Source organism: Giraffa tippelskirchi, chromosome 8 (assembly GCF_054371585.1).
Source record: "Giraffa tippelskirchi isolate mGirTip1 chromosome 8, T2T-mGirTip1v1.2.pri, whole genome shotgun sequence".
Taxonomy (NCBI): Eukaryota; Metazoa; Chordata; class Mammalia; order Artiodactyla; family Giraffidae; genus Giraffa; species Giraffa tippelskirchi.
Window position 1 is genome coordinate 148,695,671 of NC_137282.1, and position 18,381 is coordinate 148,714,051.

The 18,381-nt window shown below is 41.3% G+C and overlaps 2 protein-coding genes and 2 long non-coding RNA genes across 13 annotated transcripts in view; 2 read left to right on the forward strand and 2 right to left on the reverse strand.

Annotated features, from left to right (window-relative positions):
- The window catches only part of LOC145516665 (uncharacterized), a 207,836-nt gene that overhangs the window by 51,081 nt on the left and 138,374 nt on the right, over positions 1 to 18,381 (reverse strand). The gene's annotated exons all lie outside the window — the stretch shown is intronic.
- Positions 7,559 to 12,173, forward strand: LOC145516660 (uncharacterized). The gene is made up of 6 exons (XR_014061622.1): positions 7,559 to 7,711; positions 7,939 to 8,142; positions 8,510 to 8,634; positions 9,338 to 9,511; positions 11,375 to 11,626; positions 11,889 to 12,173. It is a non-coding gene; the product is annotated as an uncharacterized LOC145516660 (long non-coding RNA).
- On the reverse strand, positions 16,365 to 18,282 carry HDGFL1 (HDGF like 1). Its single transcript, XM_081518056.1, has one exon. The coding sequence runs from the start codon at positions 18,255 to 18,257 to the stop codon at positions 17,550 to 17,552; it is 708 nt and encodes a 235-aa protein (XP_081374182.1). The 5' UTR covers positions 18,258 to 18,282; the 3' UTR covers positions 16,365 to 17,549.
- LOC145516659 (uncharacterized) overlaps positions 17,322 to 18,381 on the forward strand; it is a 165,957-nt gene continuing 164,897 nt past the window's right edge. For all 10 annotated transcript variants that reach the window (XR_014061605.1, XR_014061604.1, XR_014061602.1 and 7 more), the window contains exon 1: positions 17,322 to 17,361. The gene's annotated coding sequence lies outside the window, so the exon portion shown is untranslated. The remainder of the gene's footprint in view (positions 17,362 to 18,381) is intronic.

The following is an 18,381-nucleotide window of genomic DNA, read 5'->3' on the forward strand; positions in this document are numbered from 1 at the left end:
AGAGCGACTTCACAACTTCACTAGTGAGTTTAGCATGGGTAATAAAAGCACACAAAAATATAGATTTTATATATGTCTATAATATTCACTTTAGGAAAATTACTAATTATATTATTTTAATCAAATTTTTTTACATAATTTATGTTCTAGTGATTATAGTGATCTAGAGGATTAAAAAATAGTCCAAGTATACAAAGGTTTAGATTCCCTCGTTAAAGATGTAAGTAATAAAAACAAATGAAAAATGAATATGTTTTCATATTTTCAGTCTTTTCTTCCAAAATATTCAGTTATCTTTAAAATTAAAAGGCAAAAGGCAAAAAGACTATTAAAAGAGTCAGTAAAATATTTTAACCAGCTGAAATCTTTATGTAATTTTAAAGAATTTAGTATTTTCATATAAATAAAGCCTTTTGGATTTTAGAATTCAATGTAAAATTTTCATGCTTTATGTGTATTCATGAATATGTTTTTGTGTATATATTGTGTGTGAGTGTACATGCATAGAGAAAGAGCAAAAGGCGGGGGGAGAGAGAATTTTTTAAGCAATATATTCGTTGTTGTTGTTTAGTCACAAAGTCATGTCTGACTCTTGTGACCCCATGGACTGCAGCCCTCCAGGTCCCTCTGTCCACGGGGTTTCCCAGGCAAGAATACTGGAGTGGGTTATCATTTCCTTCTCCAGGGGATCTTTCGGACCCAGGGATCGAACTTGTGTCTCCTGCTTGGCAGGCAGTTTCTTTACCACTGAGCCACTTGGGAAGCCCATAAATATTTAATACTGTACAACATTCCTTAGCCTTTATGTGCAAATTTTGAGAATACCACCCTACTTACCAAATTAGGAATTAATTTTATTTCATTCCTGCTTCCCTGGTGGCTCAGACAGTAAAGCGTCTACCTGCAATATGGGAGACCCGAGTTTGATCACTGGGTCGGGAAGAAACCCTGGAGAAGGAAATGGCAACCCACTCCAGTACTCTTGCCTGGAAAATCCCATGGACAGAGGAGCCTGGTAGGTTACGGTCCATGGGGTCGCAAAGAGTCAGACACGACTGAACGACTTCACTTTCCTTTTCCTTTCCTTGTCTACAAACTAGAACATTAAAGATAAGCAAGGACATGGATGCTCTTTTGATCCTAATTGAAAACTGTCCTTTGTTAGGCAAGAATCTATTGCACACATACTATCTGAGAAGTTTTAGTCAATTACGACAAATTAATGCAAGAAAATTGCTTCCATTTTTTTCTCTTCTCAAGTGTCCCGTTGTGAAACAGGGTCCATTTCCAGTGTTGCAAGGGCACAGTCATAGATCTTCACAGAGTGAGGCCTCAGTGACCAGCAGACACAGGTCCAGCTGTGGAGGGGGGTTTCCCTGGGCCCTGAACATCCATCCCAAGAGCTGATGTTTTAGATTATGTGTTGAAGTGGGCAGCAATGACTGCTAAACCCAGAGCACAGAGGTAGTGTTGTATGAAAAGCCTTCTAACTATATGTAACTTGTTCTGTACTTTCCATGTTTCCTGTAAATGTGTTATCATATTTTCATAATTTAAAAAAAGAAACAAAAGCTTCCTAAAGCATGGGTTCCAGAGCAAGGGCCCCTCTCGCCTGAGACAATGAGCAATTATGTCAATAGCTATTCTGATCTTTATACTAAAATTCATATATTTCAAACACAATAGAGAAGACAAGGGTTTTTATGCGCAAACTTGCTTTTCTTTTTTCCACTTGATGCTTTCTTCATTCTTCCATGTTCTCATCCCCAACCAAAGGAAAGAAAACAAATTATTCTTGTTTTTCATTTTTCATAATGTTGGGTGCTTTGAAAAACTCTAGTCCTTTTGCTTTGCTTTGTGACTTCACTCCTTCCTGATTAATTGGCCATTAAAGACTCAAACACAGATATCACCATATGGGAAACTTCCTTCTCACACCCATCTGGGTAAGTACCCTTCCAGGTACTCCTCCAGCACCCTGGGTCTCCTTCCATTATAGATTGTAGTGTAATCTTCTAATGAGAAGGCTGCTCCTAATTCTTTGCATGTTAAGGACAAGAACTGCATTTAATTTGATTTTATAATCCCTCCACCTTGTACATCATCAATTGATGCATTGTTGGTGATTAGTAAACATCTGATAAAAGTAAGCTATTAAATAAGTAAAGACACTTACTGTTGAATTGTTGCCAGTGTAGGATGATATCAGCTCTATTTATATCCATTCGTTTGATTTTGCCAGAGAGCCAAAGCATGGTCAAATCAAAGCCCATCCCTGGAATGTCCACCCAGAACAAGGCCTTTATGGGAGTCATAAAACAATGCACTTCCCTCAAGGTACACAAACTTCTCTTCAAATAGAAACTGAGTTGGCTGGCATCACGCCTTGCCTCTATTCCGCTTACTCCTTATACACCTCAGCTTCATCCCTTTGTCAGCACATGTGTGAAAAGACAGCTGATGTCAGTGTTCCAGGCAGAGTTTTCAAAAAAGGTCAACCAGCATTCAGATTTATGCTGCTAAAATTCATCCCTTCTCTTTCAAAAATTTAATGAGAAAGGACAGCTTTGTGAAATGGAGGAGCAAGAACAATATTGCTTAAATAAATTGGAATTTGCACTTTGATTACCCTGCAGTTTCTGCCATACTTCACTGGAAATGCTCCCTGCGGTGCAGGCTTTCTCTGGAATGACATCATCATATGAAGCCATCCTCACTATAATTATTTCCATCCATATTTGTAGAGCACATAGCAAGAACATTCGGTAAGGAATATTTGATGCATATAGAACCATTTAAAACTGTAGAGTCACCAGAAAGCCCCATTAAAAGGCAAACGATATATCTTTATGCATGCCTTGAACCCCATAGGAGGTAATTCACATTCACATTTAGAAAAAAAAAAAAAAAAAAAGAGTCTCTTTCAAACAATGAGACTCTGATAAGAGCAAATATCCTATGCCATGAAATAACAAACAAGTTGTAGCTTCAGTTGCTTTTCTTGGAATAACACTAAAAAAACTGTGACATTGCAGGAGTTGGCATATTTTAGTTCGTTGTCATATTGAAATCCTTTCGGAACTTAGGCTCTGTCAGTGCTAATACCAAGTACTGGGATTTTAAATTTTTATTCTTGGGAATCTTGGTTTAGAAATTGATTGTTCTCTTTTGAATGTATTATTTTCAATTTTAATAAAAGTGAAAACACCAATGTATTAGTTTTCTAAAAAATCAAATAGAGAAACAAGATGTTTTGACACTGTAAATGATATAGATGTAAAAGCTGAGATGGCTACCCTCACAATTTGCAATTCCCTGATTTCCTGGGGCTAACTGTAGTAGAGGTGGGGATGGCCGAGTGCAGCCTCCCACTGTTGTGACGTTAAAAAACTGTGGGCAGGTTCTTTGTCTTCTAGAAAAGAAAAGCTTCTACCATCTGCTCACTGAGGCTCTGATTTTGTTTTAAATGTAGGAAAACACGTGTTTAACTCAGCAGTTAGTGATAAGGTCCAAATTCATGTGTTCATCCATTCATTCATTCAACGTTAACAACCAGGGAAAAGAAAGAAGGTGTTGAATATGATGTTGAATTGAGAAGTGTTACTTAACAGGATGGAAACGTGCTTCTTCTATTTCTCTCTAACCACTATTTTCAAACCTGCTCTGTAAAATCTCCCTTCCATGTCCTTTAATGTCACCTCGATCAAATGCTATCATTTTTAACGAGTATCAGTTGCTTAAAAGTTCAAACTAATCTCTGTTGAACATTTCTGTCTACAGCAGTGTACTGCTTCTGCTTCTCCCCCTCCAGGATGGTCTTCAGTCTTGTTGGTCACCACCTGTTATCTTCTTCTCTCTTCTGAGCTCTTCCACCCCAGCCTTGTCCCACCAGGAGGATGGTTGTGCTGCTAATGTGTCATCTTTAGATTCTCGCCCCAGGCCTGTGTCACAGGTAAATGGCTATTTTCTATAGTAGGGGGAGAATCTTGGTCCCTCCAGCCTCCGCAGAGACCCCCAATCCCCATGAGCTTTGTGACTGAGTGTAACCTCCCTCCATAGCCCCCTTGGCCCTGGCCTACCACAATACATCCTCAGTCTCTCAATGTTGGGGTCTCTTCAAAGGGAACTCTGACCACCTGCCTTCATAGCTCTTTACCATGTCCCCAAATTCCCAGGGACAGATGCTGTCAAGCATGACTTTATTGACATCTGTTTTGGCTGCTCAAAGATTGTTCTCTTTCATATTCTCGGCTTCACAATTTTACTCTGAATGATGATGTATTTCATAAAAACTCTGATGTGAAATGAGGTCAGTATTATATATTCATCCAAGCAACAGACAATGACTCACGTTTACGGGTCAGTATCAGATACCCACCTAAACCAGTGGTCAGACACCCACCCTGGTTTATGCTGCAGAGCAAAGCCGGCCATGTAAGTCTCATTTGTCTGGACGTGAGCCACTCTGGGGGCTGAGCTTCGAGGGTTGCTAGTATGCTTTCGTTTGCACATGGCACACAAGACATTGGTCAAGTTGACTATCTATGATAATACTGTCAAGAGTTGTCAAACACATCTATTTTCCCTATTCTCACATTTCCTGTTTCCTTGATGGAGATTTGTGATGGCAAGTGGCAGCAAGTGGCTCCAACTAAGTTCTGACCTCATTTGTAGCAGAATGAAATAGTTCTGTTAAAATGTTTTACATTTTCCATTGTTTCTTAGGGGGACTTACTCTGTAACGAAAGTAAAACCACAGTGTCCCGACAGTGGATGGTTTTCTTCTCATTAGCTTTAAGCTCCTGAGAATCTCATCAGTTTTTTGAGCTCACAATCAGAAACTAGAAACGCTGACTCTCACGGAAAACTCTATGTCTAGGATTTGGGTAACGAGTTATCCCAGTCACTAAATAAAGCTCTATGTGCCAGAAAAGAAACAGTTACATTAAACAAGTCTGCCAAATACTTTAAATACAGAGGGGCCATTAGGGGATTTAGGTTAAAGACTGATGTTTTCTACCATCACAACAATGAGCCCTTACTGTCCTGCTTGACCAGGAAGAGTTTTAAATAAGTCATTTATACCTACAATCTTCATAAATCACATGCTTCTTTCACACGTGTTTAAAGAAACTTAACACTTCTTCAACTATACATTGTAAATAATATTGACCAGGAGGCAAGTAACAGATAAGACTGTGGATAAGTGCTTTAGAATTTGGTTTAAATCATTGCACTTTCTTCATTTTTCAAAGAACATTGAATTAACACTCATAATCCATCCTTAGATCTCACTAAATAGCCCTCTTCCCCATTAATGCAAAAATATTCAAATGTTGAGCTGTTTAAAAATTTTCCATGAAGTTATAAATGCTAATCTACAGTTTTCAGAAATTCTTTCTCATAAATTTCCAATGTAAATTTATAACTTGCTACCACGAGGGGAAAAAAAAAACTTCTTACTATTATCATCTTAGAAAGGGAGGTGAAAGTATTTTATCATAAAGAAAGCTGGGCCTTTAAAAAAGTTATTCTGGAAACTATCTAAATGCCTGCTGCTAGCTGTGTGTAGGGAAATTTGTTCTTCTTGAGGAACAGGGCATGATTTTACATAAAAATACTTCTGTGGTTGATTTCCCCAAATTTCTTAATAAGTGTGTCTGGTGAGTTTACTTGAAAATGTTGATACAATCCCTGGGTCAGGCATGAGGCACTGAGTGGCTGCTCACCAGGGTTCATCACTGTGCTCTCACATTCAAACTAAATAAAATCTGAGCATTTTGCTTGGTTCTGAAAAATTACTCCGGGTCCCCTTTTCCTCTTTTCTTTATGTCAATTCTTTTATTTTCTTTCTCTTTAGCTTCAATTTTTGCTTATGATTATAATTGTTCATCATCCAATAAGGCTTCGAAAGGCTGATAATACTAGGGAGAAAAACAAAGGTATTTATGGGCTGAGAGTAAAACCTAATTAGGAAATTAATTATCATTTCTGTGCATATTTTCATTAAAATGCAATTTGGTTCCACTCCAAACAAATTTAAATTCCAGAGAAACTATGCTTGCATATCTAGATTAAGAAAGCGGAATAAAATTTCATTTTTAATAGAAGAGATCATAAGACATATAGATGTTAACCAAATGAAAATGTAAACAATTCATAAATGTTTCAATGGTTATAACTCCTCTGTGTCTGTGTTAGTCGTTCAGTGTCTGACTCTGTGCGATCTATCTATCCTTGGGATTCTCCAGGCAAGAATACTAAAGTGGGTAGCCATTTCCTTCTCCAGGGGATATTCCTGACCCAGGGATCGAACACAGGTCTCCTGCATTGCAGGTGAATTCTTTACCGGCTGAGCCACCAGGGAAACCCTCTAACTTGTCTACCTTAATCTTAAGCTCTGGAATTTATGCCACCCAAAGTTTCCTGATTATACCTCTAAAATGAACTTTTCCCTTGAAACATCATCCCTGGCTATTTTCAGAAAGGCAGTGTTCAAAGCCGAGTCCAATTACTAATGACTATTAATATCTTCTTTAGTAACAATAAAATAACCCCTGAAATAAAGTCTTAAGTAAAATGAAACTATTTTATATATTTAGGTGCTGCTTGCACAGTAACTAAGCCAAAACTGAAAAGAAGCCATAGAATTTTGCCTCCCCTGATAAGTATTCTTTAGGTGTGCAAGATTAGGCAATCCTTTATTGTTCAATTTCTATTAAAAAAATAATAATTCATTGAAAGATCACAAGTGATATTCTCTTATTCAATCATTTATTAATTAATTCATTAGGCATTTATTCTGTGCCTACTGAACCCTAGTACACGTATTAAATATTAGAAATGTATTGCAATGTAGAACTCCATCAATGCACCTGAAATCTCAGAGACAGTGACTAACAGAGAGGAAGACCAGGAGATTCAGCTAATATTTGATGCATTTCATTAGGCGTCAGGAACACGACAGGGAACCACAGCCTTTGGTGACTGACTGCATGTATAATGAGCAGGGCAGTAAGGTTAAAAAGGCAGCCACACAGCCACAGTGAATTCAGCAAACTACATTTCAGTAATACATTTTTTTTTTTTTTTAATGTATGAATTCTGAGCTACCCTGAATCACTAGCAGGCTCCTTCTAATTACTAACAATGACAAGTCTGCCCTCTCAGCTGCAGCTGGATGCCCCAGGCATATTCAGAGCAAAATCAACAAATGATTGGAATACTATGATTTAAACTCAAAACCAAAGCACAGTTGGAGATTTTTTTTTTTTTTTCTACAAGGCTACTTGAAAGTCTTGCATCCAGGTTTTGTCAGATCATAGAAGATGCAGAAGGACAACACAAGGTCAACTCTACATCTCATATATAAAGAACAAACTGGTCTTCTAATCCGTTTGCCATAGCTCATAATCTACAGGACACGTAGGATGAATAGCGGGGTCCCGGGCACGGAGACCACACCAGTGACCCCAAGTGCCCTGCTATGAATAATGGCCATTATGAGAGGGAGGTGATGGCAGCAGGAGCAATATACCATCATCTGTCCTCCTAAACCAGAGAGGGAAAGTGCAGAAAAAGCAGCTTGCAGATATACACTATGCTAATTATTTTTGTGATATAATTCTTGTGGGCATCTTTAACGGAACATCCAAAACAGCCCTTCAAGTGTAGCAAGAGACACCTTGTCATTAACCATCTGTGGCTCGAGGTCTGTTTTTTTTATTGTTGTTGTTTTTTAATTTGATAAATATGTGGTATCCATTCTGGTCTCACAAGATCACTAAAAAAAAAATGATTCAATATGCAGTCTCTATGAAGGAAGGTTCTCTTTGATTCTCCGTAATAACACATACCGTGATGCTGTCAACATAAGAGTTTGGGGGCCATTTGTCGTCCACCGTTTTTAACATGTTAGTTATTATTTATATTCACCAGTGGCTCAGATAGTAAAGAATCCGCCTGCAATGCAGAAGACCCAGGTTCGCTCCCCAGGTCAGGAAGACCCCCTGGACAATGGCGTGACAACTCATACCAGTACTCTTGCGTGGAGCATCCCATGGACAGAGGAGCCCGGCAGGCTATAGTTCATGGTGTTGTACAGAGTCAGACACGACTGAGTGACTAACACTTTCACTTAAGGTAATCTCTTTAAACAGTTCCCAAGGTGAGTACAATCAAAGGACCGGAGAATTGGTGTCCTGCATGATATAATATTTGTTTCTGGGGGCTGAGAGAGGTGATGTTTTCCAGGGGGAGGGAGGAGGGCTGAGGGGAAGACAAGAGAAAGTAGACTGTGTTTTGTTTTTGGTGTTTTTGCTCTACACTTAGCACTTGGGATGTAAAATGTCATTTTCCTCATTCTCTCTCTTTTTAAGCCACAGAGTCAGAAATATTACAGAGTACCTGCACTGCTTGTACTGCTTGCACAGTGACATCTGCTTGGCATTCAAACACATATAAATCAATGTGATTAAAATATACTTAGAATGTACATTTCTCATGACAGTTGTAAGAAACACAAGAAGGTGGATACTCAGCTATCTCATTCATTGATATAGACCAGCAGCCCTTTTCTGTCTCACTGAGGAATCTGACTGTGGATTGTTTCCACAAAGCCATGCCTGCTACCAGGTGAGCAGTAGTTACAAATGACAATCGAGTGGAAAGAGTAAAACTATTGGTTTTCTCTCCAGCGTGAAAGGAGGTTTTAACTTCTCCTAAACCCATCGCTGCACCATCACCCAATCCAGGCTTATATTGTTAATTTCAAAGATTAGCATTTCAAGAAACCCAGGATGCTACAAGGCCTCTCTGTGGGAGCCTGAACGCAAAATAGGATCCCAGAGACGTATTTGATTTATACTATTATATCAATTCTAAACTCTGCTCCTGAAACAACAATTCAGATTCTGGACCAGAAAAAAAAAATAGCTTTCAAAATCTAAAATTATTTAACACTAACAAGAATTCAACCTATCTTTATGCAATCTAAGTAAAAAATTGACCTTGAGAGTTACAATAAAAATTTGTCTCTGGGATATTCTCCACTTGCACACATACTTCCCTTACTACGCACACTCCAATGTGAATCACTCAGGGAAATTAGCTATTAAAGACTGGGATGGGGAGCCATTCCAGAAAAAATACCCATATTGCAAACCTTAATCTGTAGGCAGGCAATCACCCACATGCCTCACACATATCCCATCAGATTGCATCGGCATCCAGACCTTACCTTACCTGGCATCACATGTGAAGCTTATCTCATATGTGCACAGAATTCTCAGGACACTGAGGTGTGCTACTGACATCTACCTACCTTTAATTCCATTAGGTTATAATTGACTATTTACAGTAGCCAGGACATGGAAGCAACCTAAATGTCCATCGACAGAGGAATGAATAAAGATGTGGATATACAATGGAATATTACTCAGCCATAGAAAGGAATAAAACTGTGCCATTTCCAGAGAGATGGATGGGCCTAGAGACTATCATACAAAGTGAAGTAAGTCAGAAAGAGAAAAACAAATACTGTATATTAATGCATGTATGTGGAATCTAGAAAAGCAGTGCAGACAAACCTTTTGCAAAGAAGAAACAGAGACACAGAAAACAAATTTATGGACACTAAGTGGGGAAAAGGGATGGGATGAATTGGGAGATTGGGACTGATATATATATATACTACTATGTATGAAATAGGTAACTAATCAGAATCTACTGTATAGCACAGGGAAAAGAAGAAAAACTGCCATCTGTATGTAGGGCATATATTAAGTTCACCTTAAAAATGTATTCCAGTATACATTAGGTGCAAATACTGTTTGATTCCACTTATACAAGGTACCTAGAATAGTCAAATTTAGAGTCAGAAAGTACATTGGTAGATGCCACAGGATGGAGGGTGGGGGCAGGGGGTGGGGAGGGCAAATGGGAAGTTAGTGTTTAATGGGGACAGAATTTTAGTTTAGGAAGGTGAAAAACTCAGGAGAAATGGATGATGGTGAGAGTTGCACAACAATGGGAATGTAATTAGTGCCACTGAACTGTACAGTTAAATATGGTTAAAATAGTCTGTTTCATATCATGTAATTTTTACCACAATAAAAACATGTTTTAAAATGGATGGTTCTTTGTGAAGTGCTCTCCTAGGTATTGCAGAAGATATGGAACATTTTACGGCCCCTGTGGTCGAGCAGTTTCTATTTGGGGAGAAAAAAAAAAAAACACATAAAATGTTAAATGTCACAAAGACAAAATCTTGGTCTATATCACAGAGCAAAGAAGACCACATGGATGTGTCTGATAAATACCAAAACAATGCTCTTGGGCAATAATTCTCATTTCAAATATTAGAGAATCTGTGTGTCTTCTCTGCCAGGAGTTGTGCCATCTGTAACTTATTATAAATAATGAGTATTTTGAGTTTGTGTTTTCATAATCATATCGATTCAAGGCCACTTTTATAAGAACGTCATTCGTTGCACTTACATTCTGATGTGACACATGGAAGGGTCGGGGAAGTGAAAGACCCAGGTGCACACCTACACCTGGCCACCGACCCTCACTGCCCTGTTCAACACTGCCCCGTTTCCCTCATGGAGTCCTTCTTACCCTGCTCTGTTTTTATTCAACAGTATTTATAACTTTCTAACATACAGTATAATTTTCTTATTTGTTAAGTGTAGTCTTTTTTTAAGTTTTTCTTTAAAATTTTTATTTATTTTTATTTGTTTATTTTGGCTGTGCTGGGTCTTGGGGTCTTGGTTGCTGCATGGGCTTTTTTCTCATTGCAGTGCTTGGTCTTCTCACTGTGGTGGCCTCTCCTGCTGTGGAGCACGGGCTCTAGAAGCGTGCAGGCTTCAGTAGTTGCAGTTCCCGGGCTCCAGCGCACGGGCTGAGCAACTGCGGCACATGGGCTTAGTTGCTCCACAGCACGTGAGATCTTCCCCCAAACAGTGAAAGCCAAGCAGTTATTCCATTTCTGATCATTCAGCAGATTGTAATTTTTAAAAGGAAAAAAAAAAAGTGATTCACACTATGGAGTCGTGACTCATCTTTTTCAATTTTTTGTTTTTAAAGAATATTTGAGGTGTAGTCATCAGAACACTCACAGACTAAAATCAGTGCTTTGGGGTCTCCCTGGCTGTCCAGTGGGTAAGACTTCTCCTCCCAATGCAGGGGGTGCAGGTTCGATCCCTGGTCAGGGAGCTAAGGTGCCACATACCTCTCGACCAAAAAACCAAACCGAACCAAAATGAACAAAAAACAGAAGCAATATCGCAAGAAATTCAATGAAGTTTTTTTTAAATGGTCCACATCAAAAAACAAAACAATAAATTTTAAAAAATCAATGCTTTTGTCTCAGCCTCTCAGGGCTAAAACAAGGAGGAAACAAGAAGGTGATGATAAGCATAGGGCTGAAATACAAACATCGCAGAGGACATGCACATGAAAAAAACTGCACCAAGAGCAGAAGGAATGACTGACAAATACTAAGCACTAGGAGAATCACAAGTGGAAGGGAAAAAGCAGGTCTTGTTGACAAGTGATGAGCAGTGAGAAAGTAGCTGAGTTGAACACGTTTTTTAATGAAGTGTTAAGTAGATCACCAAGAGAGGTAGGTAATGACTGTGATGAAGAGTTGACCAGGGTGTGAAAAAAAAAAAAAAAGCAAAATTAAGGGACACTTGGTAAATCACAGGAGGACATGAAGCCTAAGAGAGCTTCTGAAAAGAATGGTCCATCCCTCTTTACACTCTGTTGCCTTTTAGTAATCAAATTGGGCAGCTCATTAAAATTATGTGTGAATAGATAGATACTCTGGCAAAAAGGCAAAGGAGTCGAGACAAAACTAAAGCAATACAATGCTATATCCACAGATGCAGAAAATCAGCACTGGAAGGTTCTGGAGGAGATGTACATTGGAAAACAGTGAGTGGATCCCTTGGAAATAATAGGAGCAATGAAACTGGCCACAGGAGGGATGCATCATGCCAAAAGAGAAGTATTTAAAATTGGATGTGTTTGCATGAAATAATTCAGTTAACAGCAAGGGAATTTAAAGAATTCCCTTGAAGGAGTCATGTGAGTAAATGGGACGATACGATTTGGTTTCTCTCTGTGTATGGACAGGATAAATACAGAATTTTTTCCCAACCAGGAAACTGTCTGCGCATTGGTCAGTGGCTTCTAGTGTTTTCCTAAATAAAAGTGATGCACTGGGCCATAATTATTTCAAATGGTATGGTTAGTTCTTTGGACGACATGGAAAGGAAGTGTATTTACTTGTACAGAATGCTGATTCTGTGTTGGGTCCTCTTTGATATTTTAACATATATGAGGTCTTCGGCTTCACACAATAAAACTGTTACGTAAAAGGCATGATCACCACGTGTAGCTGAAGGAACCTGAGATTGCACAGTTCTCAACAGCTTGGAATCACATCTAAGCATGGGTGGCTCCAAAGTCAGAGGCCATCAAGCTGCTTGTTGCATCAAAGGAAGTTGATAATGAAGTATCAAATTACTAAAGAGAAAATATAACTTAAGGAACTGGCTACTGTATTTAATATGCCTATTCACACTCAGAGCCAGATGGCCAACTTGGATAATTTGATTTATCTTCCTAGGGTCTTGCTAAGGCTTGTTATTTTACGAGACCAACACATACCTCTATATAAAAAAATCTTTTTTAAAAATGGTACACACATCCTCTTAAAAAATCCATAGTGTGTTTTATTAAGCATGACAAAATTCCTCCAATTTTTCTCAAAGGGCTGGGATGAGGGTGAGCAGCAGGATTTAGTCATTCATTCATTTATTTCTTTATTAACAACCATTTATTGACTGCCTAGACTTCCCTAGTGGCTCAAACAGTAAAGAATCCACCTGCAATGCAAGAGACTCACGTTTGATCCCTGGGTTGGGAAGATCCCCTAGAGAAGGGAATGGAAACCCACTCCAGTATTCTAGCCTGAACAACTCCACGGACAGAGGAGCCTGGCAAGCTACAGTTCACAGGGTCGCAAAGGGTCCGACACAACTGAACAACTAACGCATACACACATTGTGTGCCTAATGTGAACCAGGCACCTTGCTAGGTTCCTAGAATAAGCAAAATGATCATAGTTCCTGTCTGCTGAGAAGATACAGCCTATTGGTTGATACGAACCAGTAAATAAATTTTACTAATTTGCTGAGCATAAGAGAGCATATTTTCTTTTTCCTCTAGTCTAATGGAAGGGCAAAAAATAGACAGGAAAGTAGAATATGATCAGTATGGATATAAAGTTCTCCAGGAACACTCAGAGTGGCTCTTGCCTTGAGTACTTGGCCAGGCTCAAAGAAGGCAGCAAATTCGTTTAAACACAAGGACAGCATGTGTGCATAGCATGTGTAGCAGAAGCTTCTTTGACTAGAGCGATGACAGTGAAGCAAAGAGAAGGTGCCCTATGTGCCCTGAACACCTACTACATCTTCAGGAAACTTAAAATGGACATATGAACCACAAGGAAGAATGTGTACGGTGGATGAGAATTTGCAGAGGCGTGAGAGCTGAAAGAAACAAAATTTACAACCCTCAGTGGCATCTTAGTCCCCTGCCAAAGTGATGTAATCACTGATGCTTGTGTGAAATACCAAATACTTGGAAAGCCTCACAGAAACCAGAACTTTAAATATGTCTGCAAATCACTGACAATGTGACGAACACACATTTACTTGGAATGCTTAAACATGATCTTCAGAACATTCATGAACACATCTGACTGAATACACACAACAAAGCATCAGTAAAAGGCCAGGAGGTGCCCTTTGTTCAGTAAAGTAACTAATTCTTGATAAGTAATTTTGTCACTGAGACATGCTTGTTCAGAAGAAAATAAAAAATAGCACCAGAATTATGGGAGATTTTAAAATCAAAGAAATTTTTAGAAAGCAGTGTCTTTTTCAGTCCACACAACATTCCTTGGTCACCAAAGAATACATATAGGGCCTCCTGCCCAGAAGAAGAGGGGTGCAAACACAGATTTTCCATGTCTCCCTTTCGTTATTGGGTTTGTGTGTGTGTGTGTGTGTGTGTGTGTGTGTTTACTAACTCTTGTGAATCATTCTTTAGGTGCACTATTACTTAGGTCACCATTTTAACTACAATATTATAGTCACCAAGAAGGCTGCTTCCTAATAAACACTAAAGTTTTCTATCTTCAACATTTGAACAAAAAAAAAGAAGAAAGAAATAATACAATAGAAAGACTTGGATGGTATAATAGTAATTTCATTTTATGTCATTCAGGTTATTGAATCATTTCAGAAGATGTACCTCCATAAAAACCTTATCAAACCTGCATGCCTGCCTGTGGCAAATGTAGCGATCCATATTCAGATTTCCTAGAGTCATATACTTCTTGAAAAATACTGAATGTGCAATTGTCTTCATCATTTCACAAAGTCATTTAACGACAAAACAATCATCAAATGTCCCAAATGGTTTTTCTTACACATACACAAGCAATGTTTGCTAATATATTCTTTGCCATACAAATTTCTAAATGGTCACTTCAAAATAGTAGAGCATGAGTACTTCCATTTTATTCAATAAGAAGTTTTATACAATGGGAAATCATAAAATAAAAACAAAGCACCCATGATTTACAATGAGAGACACCTATCTTTGAATTTTGGTTCACTGTCTAGTTGTTTGACCTTGGGAAAATAACAACTCTGATCCTCATCTCTCTCAGCTTTGAAAGAGAGATCATAGTAGATACCTAACTGGGTAGTTGTATTAATAAAGACATTAAGTATAGAATACAGTACACTGGCTTGACTCATTTTAGAGACTCAGTATTAGCTACTCTCATAATTACTTGTCACTGATATGAAAATAACTTTTTTTTTTTAAACCTCTGATTTCATGGTAGTACTTTTCTGAAGGGCTTCCCTGATAGCTCAGCTGGTTAAAGAATCCCCCTGCAATGCAGAAGACCCCAGTTCGATTCCCGGGTCGGGTAGATCCGCTGGAGAAGGGATAGGCTACTGTGGGCTTCCCTTGTGGCTCAGCTGGTAAAGAATCCGTTTGCAATGAGGGAGGCCTGGGTTCAATTCCTGGGTTGGAAAGATCCCCTGGAGAAGGGAAAGGCTACCCACTCCAATATTCTGACTTGGAGAATTCCATGGACTGTATAGTCATGGGGACGCTTTTCTGAATGTGCAACTCAGGGGGAGAAGCTTAGGCTTGGACCAGCAAAATTTTTATTTGCAACCTGAGTGTTCTGTGAAGTGCAAGAAAAGACAGAGTTGCTTCCAGTGGGAAATTTGAATACTAATACTTACTTGCCAGATTATTACAATGGTTGAATGGGGCCATTCTTCTCAGTATATGGCAAACATTCACTGAATAGTAACTCCTAGTATTAATATTATTGTAAACAGAAACAGCTGAAAAGCAAGGAATCATCTGATGTATCTGCCTTGGAATAAAATGTGTGCATGCTAAGACAGTTCAGTTGTGTCCAACTCTTTGCAACCCCATGGACTGTAGCTTGCCAGGCTCCTCTGTTCAAGGGTGATTCTCCAGGCAAGAATACTGGAGTGGGTTGCCATTTCCTCCTCCAGGGGATCTTCCAGATCCAGAGATTGAACCCTCTTCTCTTCTGCCTCCTGCATTGGCAGGCCAGTTCTTTAACACTAGCGCCATCTGGGAAGCCTTGGAATAAAATAATACCATTTTATACAGGGACCGAAAAATAGGACTGTCTTCGGTTGCTAACCTTACTGGTTAGCAACGGCCTGGCAGGTTCTATGAGAAGGACTCAAGTATTTACTAAGTCCTTGTATGTATGCTGTGTTGAGGAATACTGAAACTGGAACCCAGCATGTGAGTACCATTAAGTAGATAGATGTAACCCCAGATACTTGCACAAAGCATTGAAAAGACACAAAGTATTCTGCAGATACTACATTAAGAACTGGAAATAAAAAGTAACTGTTTTTTTTCCCCCCACAGAAAGTGTTGGGAGTAGTGAGATCTGGGAGAGCAGCAAGAGCAAAAGAAGGACCGAATCTGTTTTTTGGCAAAGCCTGTAGAATATTAGAAACTCAGTTGCTGTCTCAGGTGTCACCATTCCAGCATTTTAAGTTCACTTCTTTCTATTCATTCTGATTAATCAGTGGCAGTAATTATTATAGACAGAGTGAAGGGTAAACACTTCACCTTAACAGAGGTTTATCGACGGTGATTCTAAAAAATCCCTGTACATTACAAATAATTGCTTTTAACACAGGATGTATAGAAAACAAAGAGGAACATTACATTTAAGGGCAAATTCTTCAGAAATCAAAGGAACAGACTTGAGATTTGTTAAAGTAATCAACGGGTTTTATTTCCTCAGAACTGAAAATATTCAGATCTAAACTTCGAAAGCTACTGTCAACAATATTTCCTCAGAGCCCAAAGGAGAAGGGCATGGGTAAGAGACAAAAGATGGAGGAAGGCAGAGACCACCAGGAAGAAGTGGGGGGAGGGGCCCCTTGTTTTCCTGACTTAGTCGGTTACACATCAGATCTGGTGACAACACTGAGGGGACCAGGTCCAGGGATGTGGGTGGGAAAAAAGGAACAGCGAAGCTTAACTACATAAATGAGCCATGAAACCCCAAGTAGAGAGGGAACTGCCTAGTTCATCTCAGAAACGGGTAACTGCAACGGTAAAACTAGGAGAGTGGAGGTTACCCAGTTCTTTTATACCTCGGTGATATTTATGACTTGGAGTGTAAAGGGGTGGCCAGGGGTCTTCCCAGAACATCCCGTGAGCCTCTAAAGGTCTAAATGGGAACAGATGTCCCTCAGCCTTACAACCCAAGAAGCTGGGCAAAGCTAAGCTTCTGCTCGCGCCGACAACCTGGAAGTGCCCACCTTATCTGATGAAAAACTACAACTCCCATAACTCCCTGGGTCAGCAAAAGGGAGGCCCTCCCGCCAAAGCCGTTCGCTTTCTCAGAAATCTAGGCCTCGGATACTGTAGGCCTGGGAGGAGTGGACGCGAGCTCAGGAAGACGCCACCCTCCTGCCACCCCCGCCACCACAGCTTGAGGGTTGCCCCTGCCAGCTCCCTGGAAGTGCCCCCCGGCTCCTTATCCTTCACCCCTTCCGAAACTCCCGGCTCTGATTCCAACGTGGACTACAGAATGCCTGGGGGGAGGGACAGAGGGGCATCAGGAGGTGGAAAACGGCCGGTCTGGGCTCCAACAGAAGCCTTGGCAAACAGTTCCAGGCAGGGAGGGGCCACGGTGTTCTCAACTCGCCCCAGGGAGCAGAGGCGCTGACTCAGATCCCAGGGTGTGGGGGCGCAGAGGTGAGGGCCTGGTGGGCTGCCCGCTCCGGGTCGATCCCCGAGGGTCGGGCGGGAGAGGCAGAGAGGGCGGTGGAGAGCAGGTGGGGTAGGGGAGGCGGTCCCAGTTTGCAGGCCGTGGCCAGTTCCCCCTGTGACAGCCAGGCCGCAGCAGGAATGGGGCGGGGGGGCTCTTCTGGAAACTTTGGTGACTACTGGCTCTCGTGGCCGCCTCCGACGCCTGAGGCCTGGGCCTCTCTCTCGGCGGACTCTTCCTCTGGCTCCTGCTCCACCGCGGGCAGCCCCCAAGCCGGGCCCGGCCCGGAGGCGGCAGGGTCGTTCTCCGCCTCCACAAGGAGCGGCCTCGCATCCTCGGCCTCCTCGGCGACGGCGGCCGCCTCCTTCATCTCCTCTCCTTCTTCTGGATCAACCTCCTTGGGACGCTTGGCCATGTCCTCTGGCGGGTCCTCGGCGGTCCTCTTCAGCGGCTCCTTCTCGTTCTCCTCCTCGGCTGGCGGGCTGACGCCCAGCTTCCCTTGATCATCGTCGTCGCCGCCGACAGTGTGGCTCTTCAGGTCCTCACCGCCCTCAGTGGCCTCGGACTCGGGCTCCTCAGGGCAGCTCTTCTCCAGGGCACACTGGTAATCGGAAGCCTGGACGGTGGGGTTGTTCTCGATCTCCCACAGCCCCTCTCTGAAGCCTCGCCTCTTGTTCGGTTTGCCAAACTTCTCCTTGGACTCCTCGTACGGGAAGAGGTGCCTGGGGCCCAGGAAGGCCGTCTCGTGGGTCCCGAAGAAAAACACCTGGTAGCGGTTGGCCTCGGCCGTCTGCTCGATCCTGGCGGGCCAGTGGGCGTAGCCCTTTAATTTGGCGAACACCAGGTCCCCGCACTTGTACTTGCGACGGTAGAACTGCGACATAGCTGCGGACGCGGCCTCAGCGGCCGAGGCCGAGAAAGGCAACCCACCGTGGCGAGCACGGCGGCGGCCGCTGGGCTGAGGCTGCGCGCGCCTCGCCTCGAGGGGGCCCCCCACGCGCCCCTGT

What these genes read in the sequence shown, in the direction of transcription:
- HDGFL1 (XM_081518056.1), bottom strand. Translation starts at nt 18,257, where the DNA reads ATGTCGCAGTTCTACCGTCGCAAGTACAAGTGCGGGGACCTGGTGTTC.